The 23,067-nt window shown below is 40.1% G+C and overlaps 2 protein-coding genes across 2 annotated transcripts; both read right to left on the reverse strand.

The window, feature by feature from the left end:
* Positions 1-1,836: 1,836 nt before the first annotated feature.
* lin52 (lin-52 DREAM MuvB core complex component) lies at positions 1,837-13,009 on the reverse strand. Its single transcript, XM_088303899.1, has 6 exons — positions 12,887-13,009; positions 11,448-11,522; positions 11,323-11,360; positions 11,182-11,248; positions 10,694-10,777; positions 1,837-2,212 (listed from the first exon to the last, which is right to left on the reverse strand). Exons 1-6 carry the CDS (start codon positions 12,903-12,905, stop codon positions 2,157-2,159), a joined length of 339 nt encoding a protein of 112 aa, XP_088160025.1. The 5' UTR covers positions 12,906-13,009; the 3' UTR covers positions 1,837-2,156.
* A 1,051-nt stretch (positions 13,010-14,060) lies between these two features.
* pomt2 (protein-O-mannosyltransferase 2) lies at positions 14,061-21,798 on the reverse strand. The gene is made up of 21 exons (XM_088315482.1): positions 21,119-21,798; positions 20,907-20,991; positions 20,726-20,830; positions 20,186-20,294; positions 19,998-20,106; positions 18,374-18,533; positions 18,191-18,297; positions 18,036-18,118; positions 17,691-17,800; positions 17,259-17,325; positions 17,129-17,189; positions 16,965-17,043; positions 16,676-16,827; positions 16,510-16,601; positions 16,336-16,412; positions 16,135-16,206; positions 16,004-16,063; positions 15,813-15,918; positions 15,447-15,587; positions 15,257-15,368; positions 14,061-14,536 (listed from the first exon to the last, which is right to left on the reverse strand). Exons 1-21 carry the CDS (start codon positions 21,400-21,402, stop codon positions 14,431-14,433), a joined length of 2,277 nt encoding a protein of 758 aa, XP_088171608.1. The 5' UTR covers positions 21,403-21,798; the 3' UTR covers positions 14,061-14,430.
* Between the last annotated feature and the right edge of the window lie 1,269 nt (positions 21,799-23,067).

The following is a 23,067-nucleotide window of genomic DNA, read 5'->3' on the forward strand; positions in this document are numbered from 1 at the left end:
TGGGAACCAAATATTGTTTACTTTATTGATTACACATGGTCAACAGTAAAATCTAATCAGAGAAGGTTTTTATGTGTAGATTATCGTATATTTGACTCAGATTAAAAAAAAAATGACTTTTTTTCTATGCATTGTGACGTTTCAGGAAAAATAATCCACCTGTTGCTGAACCTAATACTTAATTCATATTAATAAATATATTTATATATTACATTATGAAGACCTGATGTGCAAGAGAAAAACAAAGGCAGATTCGGAGTCAGCGCAACAACAACAAAAAAAAAGATATAGAAAAGTAAGCGCATCTTTTATTTAAAAAAAATGTTGACCAATGTTATTTGAGGCTGGATTTTTTTTATGGTTTTCTTCTGGGCTGGAATCGACGACATATGGACTATAAGACAAAAGGTTGCAAGTACACTACATTAAAGCCTTTGCCTGCAAAATAGGTATGTCAGAAAAGTGCCAGGACCGATGTCACAAAGAATATATTTCAAATCAAAACTAAGTTTTTATGCACTCCTGGGGGATTCTTTTGGGATCCTTTCCGCTGACACGTCCCCCTGATGATCTGCTGGAGTTTGTCAAAAAACAAACAAACAAAAAAAAAATAGGTCAGGTGAGTTGAGAGGTGGATCCAGTATGGCAATGTTCTTCTCAGCCAGGAACTGTCAGATGCTCAAGCCATTGTCATGGTGAAGCAGTACTGCCACAACTCTCGACTCATTTGAACGCAGGAAATGCCACAGGGTCTTTCTTGAAACATACTGGTTGAGCATCTGGTTCATATTGACTTTTTGAAACCTATATTCTGTAACACCAGTCCTGGAAAAATTCTGAAACATCTTGTATACACCAACCGCAACCCTGATGAATGTGACCTGAAGTGTTATTCTGAATATAAACTAACCCTAAACTCCGAATGGACTGTTGTGGATATGTCAAAATACAGACTAACCATAAAACGAAAGTAACATTTGAGATTGTAGATTACCAATCCTAAACCAGTGGTGAAAAATTAGGACACATAATATACACTAAACGTGAAAACTGAACCTCCAGTGCAATGTCAACGGGAGTAGTTCAGGGCCAGTTCTAACCTCAAAATGAGAGTCCATATAAAAAAAATAAATATATATATATAGCTCTTATTTTCAGTGAATTACTCCATATTACACACTCACTGCCACAAATTGAGAGACTACACTCCAGGTTATAAAAAACGAGGACTATTATCGCCACATTGGTCCGCTCCAACGAGACACAGCGTCTCTCTGTGGCCTGCAAAATTGTACAAATGATCTGTGTTGTTCAGATGGGTGACCTGGGTGGGTGAGGGAGGTGAAGTCACCGAAGCAGAGGCGGCTTCTGTCCGTGTGAATCGGAAAGACGACTGGGGGCTTATTAGAGGCCCGGGAGAAGTGTAACTTGTTGGCAGCGAGCGGCCAGAAACTGAGCGACATCTCCAGCCGGGAACAGTCGGAAGCATTGTCTTACCTAATTATGGCCGACCAACTTCTTTTTGTTTCCCATTTGGGCATGCCTGTCTGATTCTCTTTTTGCCTGACCGCTCGCTCCGACAATGCTGAAGTGTGCTAATTAGAAGAGAAATGGTCCTAGTAATTACGTCAACTCTGATTAAAGGTGACCACAATGAGCAATATTATTTTTGCGCAATGTTTTGTGTATAAGCGACCCTGCTTCCAAAGCTCATTAAAGGAAAAGCTCTGCACTGGTGGCGCAGTGAGACGCTCCTTCCTTGGCTGTTATTGCCCTAATTAAACATTCACTTTCAAACTCAGGTTTTGTGGAATTGGAATGACTTGAAAGTTCGTATATACCAAAACAAGCAACAACATTTAATGCAATGTTAACATGGATATGATTATAAATAAAGAAGGACTGAACCTGGGTAGGTCATCTGAACATAAGTACAAAGTAAATAAATACAGAATATGAGAGGACAAAAGCCAGAGAAAGGTTTTCTGCATGAACAAATCATCTTTTCTTGCGCTTGGTTTTCTATATCAAAATCCTTTTTTTTTTTTTTTTTTTTTTTTAACTACCGGGACTTTAAAAAAATATTTTTGGGGCAACACTTAGTTGAATTCATCTTGCAGGACTATGGGAGGGAACTATTAAAAAGTCTTTAGATGTCACTTCTTTGGCCTCTCCAAGATGTTCAGGAACTTCCCTCTGGTCATTTCTCTGGCTGAAAAAAAACAAGACACTAAATTTTAAGAAGTGTTGGGGAAAAAAACACCCAATTCAAGACAAGTTTGCACCAAGCAACTTCAGGCAATTTGTGATCAGCATTACCTCGCAGCTCCATCCATTCTTGAGCTGCACCATTAGTGATGCAAAGCATGAATTTAATACGCGCAGTGTCACACTGGGAAGGTAATTTACACAAACATCTGTTCACTCACAACACGGTAAACAACATTAAAAAAAAAAAAGAAAAAAGAGGAGCCTTGTGAATCGCTTGATTGCACAAGCACTCCGATGTGCTCGTGCCTGAACATTATGTATGTATGCAAAGCATCAAGATAAGAAGAGCAGAATACCGAGAGGCGAAATGTCTCTATTCACTTTATCATGTCATTAAGGGGCATGATCATGTGCGAGATAACTGACAAAAGAAGTTGATGTAAAAGCCGGTGCTTTTTGACATTAGGCTTTTCTGAAACATTACCTCTCATGATTTCAAATGAAAAAAGGCGTATTGTAAGGGAAGGTTTTACATCAAAAACTGATTGTTTGGTGTCGTACAAACCCAGGCGGGCTGGGTGGGCGTATTATTGTGTGCATGGCACAATATCAAAAAAAATATTAATGTCACTCAATTTTTAATAAGAGGTCAACAACTACGGAAACATCAAATAAATGGTCAATATAAAGATGAAAAAAAATGTGCATAATAGAGCTGGTTTCACAATATAATTATTTCGAATCAGTCAATATTTATTTTTTTGTAAACATATTTAAGAAAGAATTAACTGTTATTGCACAGAAAATGTGAAAACATGTTAAATTATATTGAATGGCATTGGATAAGGATTCATGAGAATTTCAAGAATAGGCCAAAAAAAAATGTCTAAAAACCATTTCAGCTCTTTGCGACTCTACTCACTTTAGTTTGCGTACGTGTTTTTTCCAATAGAATTGCGTGAGCTGTAGAGCAGTGGCGGTTGTAGGGGGCACCGTGCAGAGGACAAGGGGCATTCCGTTTCCTGGGTTCAAGCCTTTGTCCCAATTACAGAACACACTGAATGTGTACTGAGGTCATATTTAAAGAGTGCATGTTTTTAGAAGTGTATCAGATGAGTAAGACGAGGGATCAATAACAGATATGTCCCTATTTGGAAGTTGCTTTTTGAGGGCAACCAATAACTGCTATGGCCCACTTCATCACAGAACCCGGAGAGACACCATCCAGGTACAGTAATCACTCTTTGTTGAAGATGAGAAGAAGCTCTTGGCTCCGCTGGTGCTTTTATGAGCTGCCGAGCTGGAATTACCTCCGTGACTTCATTTTGCACATCACACAATATAAATGTACGGGGCATCAGTGAGTACTGATTACAAAACGGCATTAAGCAGAATGTCATCCACCTTCATAATGCCTGCAAGAGACAACTGTCTACTGCAACAAAGACCCCTCCCCTCCCCTCCCGCACACGGCGGCTAATGAAAAAAGCCGGGCCTAGTTGGTAATTCGGATAAGGTGCCCAGTATGGAATTATAATGCCGCTGGTTCTCGCGGGCTCCACGTCACCTTGAGGTGTCTGCCATTAGGTTAAAGACGATGCTAATTCAAATGCCGCAAATTAATTTTGCACTTTGCCATCTCTTCCCATTGCCCTAAACATCTGGGGCACAGCTGGACACGCATACGATGCGTCTGATTGGAACAGTCATCAAAATGGTTGAACGCAATTACACCAGGATGACCCCCCCCCCCCAAAACCCGCACTTTCTTATTAGAAGCAGTTATGCTTGAGGATTGTCTGCAGCGGTTAATTTTTATATTTCATTTATGATGTCGTGATCTCTCTCTCTCCTCTCGTCTTTTCTTCAGCTTCTGATGAGCCCGAGCTGAACGTGCCACGCCTCTCGAGGCCCCACAACACCACCAAGAGTCTCGTTAATTACAACTCACTGCATAAATCAGCACTTAGTTTTCATGCGCCGCCTGTTGAGAAACTCAGACTAACTATCAAATAATTTTTGTCCTCGGAAACAAGTTTTATGTTGCCTGTAAACCATGGCGCTATCGTACCAATATCTGCAAATGAGTTGTGATGGGCCGTATAAGGAGAAGCAATCTGACTTTTTTCGTGCGCAAAAACAACTTGGGAAAATGTAAATCAGTATTTATTTCATTTTATGAATTCAGATTGAGATCAATGTTCCCTCATAGATTAGATTTTAATAGCACAAATGGCAGCAAAAAGAGTTGAATTAAGACAGTTTTCATTTTTTTTTTTTTGCATACAACGGCTCAAAAACAAATGATGCAAAAGATAAAGGGCAATGCTGAGAGGCCACGAGATGAACAAACTCCAATCACAATAACTCACCTCTAAAGCATAAGCACTCAACACGCACGCACGAACACGCTTTGTCATACAACAGGCGAGATCAATACTGATTAGGGGAACTTAGAGATTTGTTTAGTTGATTAGAAAGGTCAATTACTAATTTTGCACTAAGTTAATCAGCATCTTGTTACCACTGCCATCCATACTAAATGACACCTTATGGATTGCCGGGGCTTGTTCCTTGCCCTGCTGATTTGGCGCCATCTCATTATCATTTAACTGGTACGTGCATCCACTGGGGAACTGAAGACTGTACGCAATTACTGACATTTCACTATGTATTGCCTTGAAGTAATTTGTTGTTATTTCCTGCAACGAGGAAAGGGGGAACCTCCAAAGTCGAACACAATTCATTCCGGCACACGTAGAATAATTGAGAGAATATAAAATCTCTTTTGGTCACAAAACAGTTATTAACTGTACAGGCGATGACTTACACAACATTAAAATTCTGAGTGAGTCAGCCTTGTATTATTATGAACTCCCCATTAACTTTGATCTTTATTTTTATTTTTTTAATTTTAATTACCAGAGCAGGGCAGTCGGTCCCGGGGGCGGAACGGTCCGGCCCTCAGGACGCCCATTTTTAGGGCGAGGACTGGGGGACGGGGGGGGGGTGACAAATTTCAAAAAAGGTTTTGATTAAGTCAGGCCAGAGGTGGATTTTAGTCCGGCCCACAAATCGGCCCTCATGTGTGTCATTGTGGTCAAGAGGCGGCCAAAAGTTCATCTCAACCAACTCGGCAAAATTGGAAAAATTACAAAAATTTCCTCTGAACGTGTCAAAAGTGCCACTACCAACTGTGTGTACTTGCATTTGGCATGATCGTGGAGAAGAAAGAAGAATGAGATGAAAAAGGAGAGGAAAAAGAAGAAGAAGCAGACGAAGAAGTAGAAGGAGATGAATAAGAAGGAGGAGGACACAACAAACAGACAGAGAACTGCGTCGGGGGCTGACGATTTTTAAGAATAAGGCCGGCTGGTCGCGGCCGGAGGGCAAAAAAGGGTCAAGTGCCCGGCTCTGCCAATTATTAATGAACTTATTGCAAAAGCCATATTGTACTGAGCAGCCAAGAGGTACACACGCATTTCCTATGTTGTTATAACAACCATTTCTGGTTATCACCGCACTTTTCTTGGCCATGACAGTTACTCCACACGAGGTGATAGACAAAAAAAAAGATTGGGATTTAATTAATTTTTCACTAAACTGAAGTCTAGTATGTTGATGATTTTTGTAGCAATTCCACTTTTAGTAATTTGACTTTGGAAGTTGTACTCCGTTGCAAAGAGAGCTTGGATGGGTCGTCACCAAAGTGGGGGCTGACTATTTCTACACTGGCTCCAGACTGTTATAATCCCCTATAGAAGTCAAGCTTACTCCTGAATACATAGTCGTTAAGAAGATTAAAGTACATGTGTAAACAGATGAATGGGTTTTGCTGCTATTTAAAATGGTGGCTTTTTTCGAAATGAAAAAGGCCTGGCTGGAGTTAGACACCTAAAAGAAATTCTGTGTCACAAGTGAAATGTATTCTACGTGCTCTGCACCATTAAATCATTTTCATTTGGAGTAAATCACAAGTGGTTGGAATGTAAATGAAAAGGAAACGCTGCAGTGAAACATCTTCCTTGCGCGCATTTATGGTGATTGATCTGGGTGTCATTGTGTCACAGTGTACCCCCGCACCCTGGACCGCAATTCCCCTGCGTATGAAATGAGAGTAATCATCACTCCACCACCCCTGCACACCCCGCTGGATGGCACGCTCCCAGTGCGATGCGGGACCCCTGTTAGCCCCAAAGACAGATGACCACCTGGGTTAACAGGAGTCCTGGACCCCGGCCCCGTCTGCCCCTCATTCACTTTCATTAAGAGCTAAGAGGACTTATCTGACCCTCGCTGCCCGTCTCCAAGTGCTGCTCAGCTATTATGGCCTGTAAGCTTTATTTAATGGCTTTAACATCCACTTTTGTCCCCCCCCCCCCCCACCCCTCCCTGTGTGTGTGTGTTGAGGGGAGACGCAGAGGAGCTGAAACACACAAGCATGGAAACATTCGCACACATTCAAGCCCCCGCCACCCTCCGCCTAGCGATGCATACACCTGACGCTCATGTTTGTGTTCAAAATTCAATTACCCACTTATTGATACTTCACAGGGATATTTAAGATGCAGACACGAGCTGTGATTTCCCAAGGGAGCCACTGGTTCCTCTTTATGTCCCAGTCGGGGCGGGGAAGGGGGAAGGGGGTGGGCGGATACTCCTCCTCGGTGCATTTTCGCCTCATTGACACACACATACACACACCTAAACAAACACACCTGCACCTCCCAGCCCCGGCCCCTTACTATGCCTGTTCAAGAGGTGTCCTTATTAATAGGCAATCAGTCAAGAATCATTCATTAAAAAGCCTAAAAGGTTTTACACCCGGACTATGATTAGCTGGGAAGGAAAATTCAATGAATTCCTAATGCCTTTATGGAAATGAGGTGTCATTTCCGATCTGCTCAGGGAGGAGGCAGGCAGGCAAGCAGAGACGAGGAGCGGTGTGTGTGTGTGAGTGTGTGTGTGTGTGTTCATAAAGCTCTGCCTCTTCTCCTTTCACACAGCGCCAACACTGATGCTGTCGAGGGTATGAACAGGCTGCTGCACACATTGGGGTCATTTGGTGGGAAAACATCTGCCAAATTATTTTTCCAACACCGGACCACAACAGTCCAGGTGATTTTAAAGTGGAATGCTACTTAAAAAAAAAAAAAGAAGTCAAGAGGAAAATGGAGGAGCCAGATTCAGTCGCAAACCACACAGCCATTTATAGCATAGAGCCAGTGAAGAAATTGGCTCGTGGGGAAAAGATGAGCCCAGCGTATTAGGAGTGGTAAAGAGGAGGAGGAAGAGGGCGAAGAAGGGTATCCTCATTCAGCGGCTGTCAGCACAGGCACTTCATAACCGCCCGTCGTTTGGTCAGCCCGCCCTGATGGATTGACGGCGGCACATTAGTGCCAGTTGGGCCGAGTGAATGCAATCATATTCAACGGCGGTACGCTTCTAATAGGCCGGAGATTGATCCTGGGGGTGCGGAGGAGGAGGTGCCGAAAGAGGGGCCATTAGGAACTGTCAGGGCAGGGTGACCTTCAGGCTCACCTTCACATAAGCGGAAGCAACAGGGGTCGGCGCAGGACTACACGGGTGGCATCGAGATGGGGAGAGCAGACGACAGGCGCTCTAATTCGACTTTGATCTATTAACAATTCAGAGTCGGACCGGCATCTACTTTCTAATCATGAAATCAAACATAGCTGGATGACAAAGGAGGTCAGGCAAAGGTTTTTAAGAGTGTTTGAAGTAGGGAAGTAGAATATGCCCAATGTCACAATTAAAAACGACAAATAACTGCCGCACCAATTTGGCCATAAAACACTTTCTTTTTTGGATGATTTTTTTTCTAAATACAAGTTAACACAAAACAACTTGAACCCACAGTAACAGTATTTAAGAAAACATGAAGTTTGCATAAATATCATGGCTTAGCCCACAGTTCCTGCTCTTGAGGTTATGGCAACTCCAAAAAAACCTCACATCTGATTATTGTTGTGACAAACGGGACATGTCACAAGAGATCCAAAAGGACTTTTGCATCCTGTCATGCTTCCTGCACCCACAGTGATCGGCTCAGCCAATACCTTCTTTAGACTCACTCAAAATGTGCTTGCAAGTCCATTTACTGGTCAACAGGTGAGTCTATTAGCATTCTTTAGGGATGACATTAACCTATAATAGAAAGTGTGCAACTTGACACAAAGCCGAGTGTAGATACTTTTAATTAAAAGCATGTTAACCAGTGCAAGTGTTCGCCAGTATCCTCGAGCACACGAGAAGGATAGACTACCACCGTCACCACCTCGGCAAAATCATAAGCTGGATCCCCTCAGTTGCCTCCCAAAGGAACACTCGACTTTCAATTACCTCCAATAACAGCACTTACCACAGCACTGGGCTTTCCCTGGAGACGCGGTGCCTGCTGCCCACACTCAGCGGCCCGCGACTGAAGCATTCATCACGGGGAGGAGTAACAGCTGGGCTCGGGGAAGAGGCACGCGTCAAACCCCAATGGGAATAGACTCGGCCAGCGTCACGCAGCCATTGTTGGAGGCACCGGTGGAAGTGGGCGGGGGCAGTTGGGGTGGCTAAGGATGTGCTACATCCTCCCAGTGCATGCATGCTGATGAATTAACATGAGAGTATGATGGCGCTACAGGAAAGAAAATCAACACGGGCTCCGTTGCTCAAGGGAATGTTTTTTTTTTTTATATATACATTTTATTAAAAACTAGCTCGGGTTGCCTTTCTTACTACAGGAGGCTGGCTGAGTTTTCGCTACTTGATTGTGTCCTGTCCATTGAGCAGCCTCCTTTTTAATGGTCCCCATGCCCATGGGGGAGGGCCAGTAAATCCCGTCGCCCTCGCTCTCGACCGAGTTTCGTTTACGGGTCCTGAGCAAGACCGCAAACGTGATGAAAAAGTAGCTGAGATTTACAAGCTCTCGCCTGACAGCCAGGAAAAGGAGAAAATTAAACCAGAGAGCCTTAAAAAGGTCCCCCATTACAGGGCAGCTCTGACACCAATAATAACCATCATTGTGTCCCATCAAGCACGGCTGCATGACAGGATTGCAAATCTTCCAGTCCTCCACCAGTGACAGCAAACATCTTTATACCAACTAGATTACTTGCACCTCCAGGTTAGTTGTAAACAAAAGCTGCACAATCCACATAACCCTTTGCTTCGTGTTTACCCCTTTTCAGTTGTTCAAAGTAAATATGCCTCCGACAACACAGTCATGTGTGACATCGTGACAGGCGACGTTATCAGCTTCTTCTCAATAAGCAACTAGCCACGAGTGTTCCTTGACTGCTGTCCATACTACTACACCGTATACTCGTTAGCGCACAAAGAACATTTGCCCGTTTGCAGTTTGCTCTAGTGCTGAAACCATTAATGGAATAATGTGATTACAATAAAAGCTCAAAGCAAAATCTCTGCCTTAAAGCTACTCAGGGATCCTACAAAGTTTTTCCACATTGACTAATGTTACTGCAGCCTCACGCTCCAATTTGCGTCATCTGTAGAATATGCTTTAAAGTTCTGCTACTGGTCTAAAAATCACTAAATGGCTTAGGTCCTGAATACATGAAAGACAAGCTCCTGAAATATAAACCCAGTGGGCTTTGAGGTATGGAGACGCCGGTTGATTAATGTAACCCAGAGTTCAACGCAAACATGGTGAAGCAGCAATTAGCTGTTGTGCTGCACATGAAAAGCTGGCAACAGAAGTGAAGTCAGCCACAAATGTGAATGCTTATAAGTGTCTAAAAAAGTTAAAAACGATGCTGCCCCCATCTATAACTGATCTCTTTTAAAGCATTTTTCGAATCAATTATTAAATCTTTTCTGTGCACTGTACATTCTTTTAAAAAATTTAGGAAGCATTTTTTTTTTCTTTATGTGCTTTGTTTTCAAATGTATTTTTGGCATTTTGTATACGAAAACATAAAATAAAATGATCACCCTATGAACGAGACGATCTCTGTCACCAGCCTCAACTTTTGTGTTATTTCACCGGAAAAATAAACAGCCATTTTCGCTTTGGAAAATTTGAGCACTTAGCTAGAGCTCTCTAATCCACACTCCAGCGGGATTATGACAATGGAGGTAGTAAAAGGGGAAAGGATTAAAAACTCGATTTTGCATGCATCCATCACTTGTTTTATTATCAGCACTCATAGTCGTGACTGTGTGACTAACCTTTCCCCCTGTAACAAGATTGACCTAAATCTGAGATTTTGACGCTCAATTTGCTTGAGCAGCTCATTCCAAATACACATTTGTACCTAGGATCATGCTGTGCTTAATTGCAATTCACAATTTGAAGGCAACAGTCGCCATCTAGTGGCCAAAAATAACTTACGTGTGTTATCTTTTAACTCAACCTTTTCAACACTTTCGACATGTTTTCATACTTGCATGGAAGCCATTGTTATTAACATTATTTTTGCAAAGCGCTTGAGTTGCCCATGGTACTTACATTCTTCTAAACCCAGCTGGTAACCGAGGTTCTGAAGGCCTTTGACTTTTTCCATGAGATTAGCTGTTGTCAAACTACCCAACTCTGCAGGGGAAAAAACATTTCATCCTTACATCCTGTTCATTTTAAATGATAATGAAAATATTTTCTAGGTCAACTGGGGCCAAAAATATCCCCACGACAATTATGTAGCCTGTATCTATATCAAATTAATAAATGGATAAATCCTTAATGTTTCCACAAAAATGGAAAGTGTGTTTTATTCCATATGTTTATTTTATTTCTATTTTTTTATTTTTTGTGTGATCTCTCGTCACAGTTTCAAAACATGGGGACCTGTGCAAATGTGGTGGCACAAAAGACAGTTCTTAGAAGTGGTTCAATCGCCCTCTTCAATAGTTAACCACTGCCTCTTGCAAAATACACACAGGTAAAGTTTCCAGATTCCCCCCACTTCTTCTTGCAATGTTTTGTATTCAGTGTATTACCTTTTAACATCTCGATGTCCTCGATCTCAAGCTCGGCCATCCACTTGGGCGGTGAATTTGTGATGGGCTGCGGAGTCACAAACAAGCATTGGATTTGAATAACGTCCCAAAAAATCTGAGGCGCTCACGAGAGAAACTCACATTTTTACATGATGCAGCAAATTCAACAACTCCGGGCACTGCGAAAAAGAGGACTTGGACTAAAAACAAGCTACTTAAAGAATCAAAAACAATGCAATAAAAGAGAAAAGAAAAGTAGGCCTTACGCTGCTCAGGCCAAAGGTCGGGCGACGCTCTGTCCAGCTTCTCATAACTGAGCAAAGAGTTTTCAAAATCTTCAGCTATAAGGACAAGAAAATGGCTTACTATTTGAAGGTATTTTAATGCATTATTATTATTATTATAATTATTATCAGAAGAAACAGTGACCATGTTGAAATTTCTGTCTGTATAGACAATTTGTCTTACCATGTAATGGAAAACATCAAGGCTTGACCATTTCTAGCTTCATGCTTGTTAACATTTCTTAAGAGTAGGCTTTCTGAGCTTTTTTGAGCGTGGTTTGGTTCACGTCTACTTCCGATGAATAGGAAAAAAAAAAGGCGGCGGACATGCTGAGTGTTTAGAGGAAGGCAAGACAGCTTTATCCAACACCTTCAAACTTCTTCTATCATTAGTTTGGGGGTTAATGTTTGTTTTTGACCCTGCACTGTGACTGAGTATGTTGTGTCCATTTAAGTCAGAAACGTTTAATTGCTTGTGTGGTATTAGTTTAAGCAGACTGTTTGTCAATTGCTCTGAGCAAATTCAGGTGACGTTTTATGTCCATTTTAAGCAAGTAATAAAAAAAAACAAAAAAACATTGCGTTTGTGTGTGCGCTATACAAGTAAAGTTGAATTGTGTTGTATTGAATAGCATGAAATTCTTTTCATGCTGCACTGGCATTTGTGAGCGGTTATTTCTAATTTGTTAAGAAATTAAAAATTCTGCTCAAAACACATCACTAGCATTGTGGTCTCTTAGACAGAAGCTGAGCAGCATTGTGTTTGTATACAGAGTAGGCGAGTGGCTAGAGCATGAGGCCTTGTGTCTTACCTAAGCTCAGGGAAATTGGTTATTCCCCCAGCCCACAATATAACATAATTATGCCTTTATATGAGTCCAAGCATTCCTGTTACTAGATACCTAAATTTGAACAGTAAAGGGAAATTTGGTACCATCCAGAATTTAAAAAAAAAGACAATTCTAACTGTAAAAATAGGAACAACATGCGTTAAAAATATCAGCATTCACACGACAACGTTAAATCAACACAACAATATCATTGATCAGTCCAACATTGATGTCTATACAGCGCACAAGTGTGCAGGCGCTGTTTAACGATAATATAAATTACTGATTTAACCTCAGTGTGTCACAAGCAGAAACGTTCATTTGTAGCAGCTAAGCAACTAACACATTTAGCTGTTTGCGTGTGTCAAATGTCCACTCTTGCTGCTGAACGTACATTCGACAAACACAAACAACCAAGTCCAGTTGAAGTGTTCGCGTAAAACTGAAATTCTATCAGCAGACATAAACAACGAATGTGTAGGCTTTGGCCCGTTGTGGCGTTTGGGTTGGATAGAGGGCGAGATACAAGCCGAAACAATACCGAAATACGAACATAGATACAAAACATCTCGGTAGAGATTTAGAATTTACCTCCATTTGGAGACGCCATCTTCGAAAAGAACACGTGACTTAAGTCAACCAATAGCAGGAGGCGTATTCCAAATAACGTTCAGTGTGTAATTCCCCTTATCTGACGCTAGGGCCCTACAAAACAGTTGGCGGTACGGCACAAAGTTGGCTGTGATTCACCAATGTTATTAAAGTAATAATTAAAAAAAAAAAGTACAGACTGAAATGTAATTACGTACACAAATAAACATTTCCGCTGTCAATCTTCCACAATATGCATTTTGATAATCGTACACAACAAAAAAAGGAAACCACTTGTACTGCATTTCATAGTTTCTTGTATTAAAAAGAAACAAATAAGTGAACTGGCTTTCATCAAAACATGATCCAAAGCTTTGCTAACTTTGAACTCACTATCAAAAAATGTTAACGAAGCTGCTGATGACAGATGGAAAAATACAACTTAACTATATGTGTGTGGGATTTCATATTAGGCAAAGATTTTTTTTTAACTGCTTATTTTTTTAAATTTTTGCCACAAATCATTTATGGAGCCGCAGAAACCTATTTTCATAAATAAGTACATATAAGGCCATTTGTGTCATTGTTAATGTTTTTTCACGGCGTGTCATCATCATTGGTGGAGGTTAAAAAAAAATTGACAATGCTTATCTTGACCAAGGAAGTATAGGTACAGATATCTGTTTTCAAATTTACATAGACCTGAAAAATCTACTTCAGTAAAGTCAACTCTTGGTTCCATGTGGTGTTTGCATCTCTCCCGAAGCTCATGTGGGATTTCAATATCAAATCCACCCCCCCACTAAAAAAAAACACACTTTATATAAATTGAATAAAGTAATCTTTTTTTTCTTGTCGTGCTGAACCAATTTGCTGAAAGTCTCACATGTTTGGGCTTTTTCTGCACTTTTTAGAGGGCCCTAAAATGCCACCATAAGCCTGTCAGAATAGGAAAAGTAGCATCAACCAGTATTTTGAAGTGATACATCTCTACTGAGAGGCAAGCTTTATGACCGGTTACTTGTCTATATATGCCTTGTAATTGGCTGGCAAAAAGTCCAGGGTGTACCTCAGGTCTGTCTCAAAGTCATCAGGAATAGGCTCTCGCTCAGCTAGAACCATAATAAGAAAATGGGTGGAGCTTATCACAATTGAAGTACTCGAAAACACAGGCTAAAAGAATATCATGGTTTATTAACATGGACTGTAATATATGCATAAAAAGCATAATAAAACCACATCACTAAAAATCCAGATCAAAATACCATCACATTTGAAGATTTTTGAGGCACTTAAGATCATTCTAGATTTATGATGCTATAATTATGACGCAATGCGCCATAGGTTGGCACTGATTACGTTTGGCCTCCAGTCTGCTATCTTAAAACAGTAAACGCAAATAAACCCTGACTGGGTACAGTACTGTGACAAAACACTTTCATTAACACTATAAGACTGTGAAATAATCGACCATTTCGTTGAAGTCCTCCATGTCTCAAGACGATTTGTTTTATAACTTAAGAGTCATGTTTACTAAAAACTCGTTAGAACTCCCAGGACTCCATCCACTTCAATCCGGACATTGAGCTGCCTGGTTCGTGTGCCAGAGGCCCCGTCATGCCATAGGTGAGCGGGTGGAACAGGTAGAAACTGGCAAAGAGAAAGACTGCCTGCCATTATTCAGGATACATGAAAATTATCTTAACCAATTTATTTTATAAAGCAGGGGAAAGAAAAATATGGCCCGCGAACCACGTACGGGCTGCAGCATTCTTTCCCGGCCATCGATTATTATTACTATCAATACAGGTGGTCCTGTAATATTTGTTATATTAATTTAGCAGTTTTTCCTCAAATGGGCTAATTGAGATGGATTTAATTTTTATTTATATTGTATTGATTTAATTTAAAAAAATCTTTAATAAGAAATAAAATATACATTTGACAGAGAAAAAAAAGGTTAATCATAATTTAGTAATAAATACTAGAACTAAACATGACTTTTTTAGATCAGTACATGTAGTCATTCATTTTCTTTTGGTTGTTATTAATTCAACTCATATACTCAAAAGTAATAAGGCAATTATAATAATTAAAATCTCAATAATTCGATGTAAATGAAATAAAAATGACAAAAAATATAAAAATAATTTTACACATAAATTTGGCATATGGAAAAAATATTTTATGAAACAATTGTCAAATTAAATAAACGAGAATGAATAATTATTTTATTATTAAAATAAACAATTTTTACACGCACATTTTACCTGAATTTTTTTTTTATAACCTCATTAAAGAATGACTTGACCATTTTAAAAATCAAACGCGACCCTTGAGCAATGCAATGTGAAATATATTATGTCTCACCTGTAAAGAACAATTACCAGAAGTAACGCCTCCCCAACTCTTTGCAGCCTGTCGCAATACGGTGGATGGAGCAGAAGGTCGGCCATGTTCAACACGAAATCCAATGTAATTCCTGTCAACAGCAAACATTGCTCCATATTTGAACCCTTTCGAGCACAATGAGCGGCCATATTTTAACGGGTCGTGCTACCTGTCAGCATACTGCTAAATAGCATTGCAGGGAAGTAGTGATGGTAGTAGAGGACCCGGCCCATGGTGTAAAAAGGTACATAGTGCAATAGCCAGCCAAGGAAAAGGAGGCCTCCTCCCCTCATGAGCACAAAACAATGATCTGAAAGCCAGAAAATAAGCCATTTCATCTGATATCATTATTTGCACAGAATTAGTAGGACCCAAGGTATAATCAAAACACAATCCATCACCATAAATGTATATATATGTATATGTATTTGGGTGAGGTTCACTAATGCCGACCGTGGGGCTGAGTTTGTACCCATCCCGGATCCCGAAGCATATCTAGCAGTACCCTTGAACAGAACTCCCAAATATATCCTACCTCTTCTCCTTTGGCACACTGATATGCCTCTTTGGAAGGCAACTGAAGCGACTGCTGCCAGAATCAGGTATAATGCCAAACTTGCCAGATTTAGCCACCAGACCACCTTAAAAAGTTTGACCACAACAATTTAAAGTGTGCTAATCCGGCATAGCCCACAATGGAAGAAATGTTTCTAGCTGAATACTCACAGGGTTGCCAAGTAAGTACACACGATACTCTGTTTCATTCACGCCTGAAAATCGCAGACCCTGTGTGAGAGACAGGCAGTGTTTGCTTGTAATTGTTTATGCAAGTCACACTCAATTTCATCACAGCTCACCTGGTAGTTGATGGGCCAGTGCCAGGGTTTGGAGTTCATCTCATTGTCTTTAGGCTTTAAACCGCTGTTACCCTAAAAAAAAAAAAAAAAAAAAAAAAAAAAAATTTAAATTAAAAAAAATTATATAAATTATATATATATATATATATATATATAATCATTACATTTGCATACGGCTGCAAGTATCTTTTTTTCACTTACTCTTATCATCACAATGTGGGACTCAATTAGGATCTCTAGAAAATGAGGCTTCAGCACTGACAGACTGATGTTAGGCACTGTCAAGATCACGAGTAGAATTAGAAACAAAACGTTAAATGCTTGATTTGAAAAAGCAAAGCAAAAGAAAGAAGGAAATAGAGAAGCGGTTCATACATTTGGCATTGGCATGATCTTCAATGTTCCACTGAGAGCTTGGAGTCTCCTTCAAGTAAGGACTACAGGTGACCTCCACTTGTTCCCAGCCCCTGAAGACAAGCAAGCGGTCAGGGTTCCCAAATTGGAATTATTCGAGGGTCCAAGCGGATGAGCTGATTCTTACCACTTGGGGAGTGTTTTCCCAGAGGAGAAAAGCACACAACCCATTGCTTTGTGCAGAAAGCGAACTTTGCTACGTAGAACCTTCACTGGGTCACCTTTGCGACCTCCGCACACCTCCACTTGCCAGAGGTCATTGGTGTCACCTGTATGATTCTAAGGACAGACAAGTCCCAATTGCGAGGAGTTATTTCAGGCATACAAGGATGGAGTCATTGCCGTGTCGGAACATTGAAATGTCAGGCAAAAAAAAAATATGTGAGGAATATGAAACATCTCATCATCTTACTCACAATGCCGTATCCCGTCACTTGGAAGTGCTTGCTGGTCAGTGGAGCCTCGTGGAGGTGACTGTGAAGGTTTCGAGTTGTCCTGAGAGAACGAGGGAAAGATTATGTCGTTTTATTTACTTATATGAAACAATGGATACAAAGCAATTTCCATTTTAAGCACTGACTCTTTGTGCTCCAATCTGATGATGTCACCATGGCGAACCAAATCAGGGGCCTTGGACTGAGCTATGAAAAAATAACAAATTTAATAAATGTGATTGAAAAATACAGCTACAGGTAGAAAAGGCTCCTTACAGTTTGTATCGTTGTGCCTGTGAACCAACCACAAGTTGTTGTAGTCCTTGTGCAGGTAGGCTGTAACCTAGCGAGGAAAAAGGGGAATGTATATACAGCATGTACTATACAGCAGTGATTTTTTTTTCATATTTTTTTGATGCAAACTCCAAAAAAAAATCATCAACAATTGTTACTACATAGTGTCATGATGTTGCTTGGAGTGTGTTATGATAAGAATAAAGTTCTCGTTATCACACAGTTGTTGCCCACAGATAATTAACATTTTGGCATTAAAGCGGGAAAGGCTGGATTCAGACTCGCGGAATAGCCGAAGCTAGTGAGGCTAACTTGCTATTGTTTGGTTCAACCCCGAGTGAGTAGACACGTTTGTGAGCTACTGAATGATACTGCATTATAAATGATGCCAATGTTTCCGTGTGTCCTCCTGACCTGCTGCTGCTTTGCTCCAACTCCTTCTGGGTACAAGTGCCAGTGAGAGTGCAAGTAGCCTCCAGCAATGCGAAGGTTCTTCAAAGTAACGGTGGAGCCATACGCCAGGTCTACACAAGACGGACAACATATTTGCTTCCATAAACAAGGAATTATTTCATTAAAAAACATTTACGAGAAACACCGTTTTTTTTTTTTCATTTACTGACGAATTAGCAAAACAGCCAAATGTGTCACGGGCATAAAATTTACTATTCTGCAGTTTGTTTTCAAACCCTGTCGCCCATTAAGCTACACAAGTGTCAGCTCATGTAGTGTGAATAATAAATGTTACATCACACTTACATTCAGGCATTGAAGCGTTGTGCAGGTTGTTCCCGATGAGACGAGACTGGAAGGCAGAACTGAAGAAACCGTCTCCTGGTCCACTGAAAAAGAGTGCAACTGTGATGAATCAAACAATGCCATGTGTGACATAAAAACCTGCATATAACACTCACCTTTTGCTCAGCACCACAAAATGGACCGCAAATATTGTAACATAGAGGAAGACGGGAAGCAGGATGAGCGCCACAACCCGAGCCAGGAGGTGCTTTGCGACGTCCACCTAATACCAGGAAACAACATTGCATTATACTCGTCTGCACCTTCATCACTTCAGTTAATTGCATGCAGCCGTTTACCAGTGACAAGTCCAGATCTCCTAAAAGCCTCCAGAGGTCTGAAACCGTGTTCAGTCCCACCAGCAGGATAACAAAAAGGCCAACGAACTTCACCCCCAGCGCTCCAGCAAGATTGACACCAGTGAGTACAATCCAAAACCACCAGAGTGCAGAAAAGGGTCTGGAAAAGATACAAGTCAACAAGAATCTGTGTTAGTGACATGCACCAATAGGAACATTTCTTTTTATTGCTTTGACACGTATCGAGACGAAGCATTTGGGTCACACTAACAAGAAAAATACTAGACTTTAAGAGAATAAAGTTGAAATACCTGCAAAAAAAAAAACAAACTTGTATTATAAGAAATTCAAACAAAAAAGTTGTAATACAGTATACAGTGTCCCCTCGTCACTTCACGGTTCACATTTTGCAGCCTCAGTGCTTCGCAAGTTTTTCCAAAATATTCATAAAACAAATAAATAAATACAGCCATGTCAGCAGCGATGTTGCAGAATGATTCGTTCTTTCAAAGAGTCGAGTCGACGCGGAGGCTTTGTACATACCCTCGACGGGCGCTCATACAAGGCGGATGATTGGAACCCGCCGCGATATCGACCAATGAGAGCACGAGTGGATTCATCCCGTGAGCTGATTGGCTGCGATGACCAACCATTTACCCTTGTTGTTGTATCTCACCAGTCACATCCACGTTACTAAACAAACGGCACTATTCAAACAACGTTATGTTTGGAAACTCACAACGTTATTGAAATGTGCCGTTCAGTTAGTCAGAGACGAGTCGGATAAGCGGATCGTAAATAGCTGTGTTGAGAAGCTGTGAGGTGCCTGACAAGCACGACTCGCTCAGTACGACAAAACATCGGCAAATGAAATGTTAAAAGTGTTTGGTAAAATTTGTCTTAAAGTAGCTTACCTAAACTAGAATCCTGCATTGCATTTTGTCCTAAGGTTTTTGTTGATGTAATTGTGCAAAGCAAAAGTTAATCGATGATTACTTTCTGCGAAAGTGCGTCTTCTTTGTGGGTTTAAAAGTGCATGAATCCATCGGGATTGCACCTCGGGTCAAAATGTACCATGGTATTATAGTTATGGGAAGCCAATTTTATAACAAAAATCAACACTTTAACGTAGTAATAATACCAATAATAATTAAAAAAAAGCCAAACTCCACTTTGCGGTTTATCACCATTCACAGTGCTTCTGGTCCCCATTAACCACGATAAACAATCAATTACTAAATATATAAGGAAAAAAATACACGATTTTAAAGAGAATAAATTCACAATATTACAAGACATGAAAAGTCTCATTTTACCAGAAAATATAACAATTTAAATTTAGTTTTACAAGAATTAAGTTACAGTATTACAATAAAAATGTCTACACTAATAAAGTAACATGACAAAAAAATACATTTAACAGCTTGTTAAGCATCTTGTAGAGTTCCACAATTAAAATACTTAGTAACATTTTTTTTCTGCCAAATGTAATGTATATAATATGTACCACAAAATGCAATAATATCCAGATTTTATTTTCTTTCTAATACGCTTGTGCACTTGGAGACATTTGTATTACATGCAAAGCTGCTGAAGGAAGAATGTGACGCAAAAGCTTAGGAACCTGTCATTTTGCTGCTTGAACTTGACCATACTGAGCACTGCGGCCATGACGAAGAACAAGAGGATGGGGTCCAACAGGATGTACTGAGAAATAGTGATGCAGCCTGTGTCTGTTGGGAAGAAGCGGACATTAGGAAGTAATAGATTATTCACATAGGACCACTGGAGTGATTTAGAGTTGGGACCTACCAAATATGAGCAGCCAAGCAGTGATGAGAGCAGCTGAGTGAGAGTGAGAAAGCTCCAGTACGATGAGGTAGGCAAAGATGGGGAGAAAGGAGCCCAAGCCAGCACATAACTGGAGGGGAAAAAAAGCATTTTGCTTAGAAAAGCAGATATACTAGAGTGATTTTTATTCATAGAAACAGAACCAAGAGTGTGGTGGGAAAAAATGCAACAATGAAAGTAATTGAAAGTACACTCTACTATGTGTATGTGCTGGACAAGTCAATAAACATGAATTTTCTTGTGTGATGAAAGAAGAGAGTCTAATATTTCATTTGGTAGTTTCTGTTTTTGCATATACAATATTCTGTGAGCCTTCAGTCAGAATGCTCTAAATTAGAAGGCACGCAAGAGGTTCCCTTTTTGTAATGACAGGCATAGAAAGAGCTAATACGTGATCAGGCACTCTAGAGACCCAACTATTTGTAAACAAGAAATTGCACATTATTTTTTCACCGTAGGTCTCCTATAAGGTATGATTCCCAAATGATGTGAGTAACATACCCCTCTCATCCCCCAGTAGTTGTGATGTTCATATTTATCTCCTGGCTTTGTGAATGGAAACGTGCCATCATAACCACTCATGTGTCCGGCTAGTCCAATCAACATCTGGGAAAAAAAGCCCAAAAAATGTTAAAGTGTTAAATTTCCTTCCCCTGGGTGAAATTCAGACCAATTATCTCACCTTCCCCAGAGGTGGGTGTACGTCAAAAAAGAAAGTCCTGTTGATGTAGAAGCTTCCCATTTTCCCAAAGTGTGTCTCGTCCCAGCTTAAAGACAACAGAAACGAGCCACAATAAGCATCTAAAATAATGAGACGTTTTTCGTGTAAGGCAGCATAGTGAGCCATGTAGTTAACCGAAATTCAATGGAAGGATGGAAGTTCTGCACACTCACCACACATGAGGAGGCTCTTTTATTTTATAGAGGCGTGTGGAGAAGGACAGTCCAGCCACCAAGAGAAGAAGTCCTCTGCTGGTGAGCTCATCACAGGTGGAGCTTCTTCTTCTTTTACTGTAATAAGTCCCATTGATTTGCTGAGTGTCATCATCTGTCAAGTGTCTATCCTTGGTGGTGGTTTTGTCAGTAGACTTAGGAGTGGTTGCCTGCAAGGTCTTTCTGTGTCTTATTGATGTGTCTCCTGCTATTTGGTACAATGTGGAGCATTGTGCCTTTTCCATTTGAACGCTAGAAGAAAACGTCCATTCCAAATGTTAAGCTAGCAAGGTGAAAGCTAATTGTTATGATGGGATTTAATAATATGGCTTGCAGGGATACTGCAATATAAGCATCATAATATTTCTCTCCAATGACGGCCACGTGTGTCGGTACTGTGCTGGAATGCGTCACACGGTTTATGAAACTCGTACTTATCGCATAGTTATCCTAGCTTGGTTGTGTTTAAATCCAGTCGTTCAACAAAAGTGGTCCTTCCAGAAAACTACAATCACGTTTGCGCTTAATATATCTTATTATTATCATCGTTCTTAAAGCCTTATTAAATATAATGTTTTGTATTATTGTGTTGACCACTATCAATATACAGTTAGGATATGCAGGAGCGAGCCAACGCAATGTTGTCGAGGGGTTAAACAATGGTTTGTGGGAGTTGTAGTGCGGTTTTAAATTTGACCCATTATTAGCACGGCCAAAAGCATTCATATCCCGTGAGTCTACACGGTAAACAAATCGCTCCCTACTAACCAATCACAAGACGTCTAGACAACGCCGTGTAGCTGCGTTTTGACCACAAGATGGACGTACAACATTATGATACGTGTTCATTCTTTTTTTCCTCTCTCGAGCGGACTTTATCCTCTGACGTTCATCCGCGGAAGAGTTCCTCTTTTGATTATAATTAAACATGTTCGTCATATTTTCTAATTTTCAAATATGCAGGGTTTCTACGGTTTATTCCGTATTATTGACGAAATAAAATGACTATACGCACATAAACATTTTTAAACGACTACAGAAGTAAACAAATACTTCACAAAATTGACTAAATAAATTGACTCATTGACTAAAAAAAAATCTGTCAAATCATTACTAGAAATAATTTGCCAATACGTAAAAAAATGTCTGCTATAATCTACAAAAATATTCACACTATTCGGTATTTATCAACTGAGTAATTATAAATAATTATAAAAAGATTGTATTATAACCTGAATAAAAAGTGTCAAAACGTGAATAATATAATCAACCAAATAAAAAATGTAAATACCATATCAGTCTCTCTCGCTCTCTCTCTCTCTCTATATATATATATATATATATATATATATATAGAATTAGAATTAGAATTAGAAATCCCTTTATTGTCATTGTACTCAAGTGTGCAACGAGATATATGTATGTATATATATATATATGAAAATAACCAAATTACCGGTAGTAAAAAAAAAGACGAGGTACTGTAATGTAATGCATTCCTTGTAAGAAAACACCAAACAGATGTCTATTTTTAAAGTTTTTATTTGGATGACTGACAGTGATTACAGTCAAGAGGTAAACAAAATGAATGAGCGGGATATTTCCGATGACCACCAGCATTACAGCGAGACATTATCATTAGGTTATTTGCGGCTTTTCCAGGGGCCTCGATTGTTCCAACTTGAACCCAAATGTTAGACTTCCCGTCTGGTTCAGGTGATAATTAGCGCAGCACAATCAAAGTACAGTGCACGTCGTATGGAAACATTTGCGCAATTGCAGCTTTTATAGTTCATTAATGCAGGTTAAGGGGATATTGGAATTGGGCTTTTATATTTATGCGCTGCCACGATTGTGTTTTTGCCAGGTGTCAGTTAAACAAATGATTAAATTAAACCTGAATCACAATA

This window comes from Idiotropiscis lumnitzeri, chromosome 1 (assembly GCF_059441095.1).
Source record: "Idiotropiscis lumnitzeri isolate Australia: NSW breed Sydney's pygmy pipehorse chromosome 1, RoL_Ilum_1.0, whole genome shotgun sequence".
Lineage (NCBI taxonomy): Eukaryota > Metazoa > Chordata > Actinopteri > Syngnathiformes > Syngnathidae > Idiotropiscis > Idiotropiscis lumnitzeri.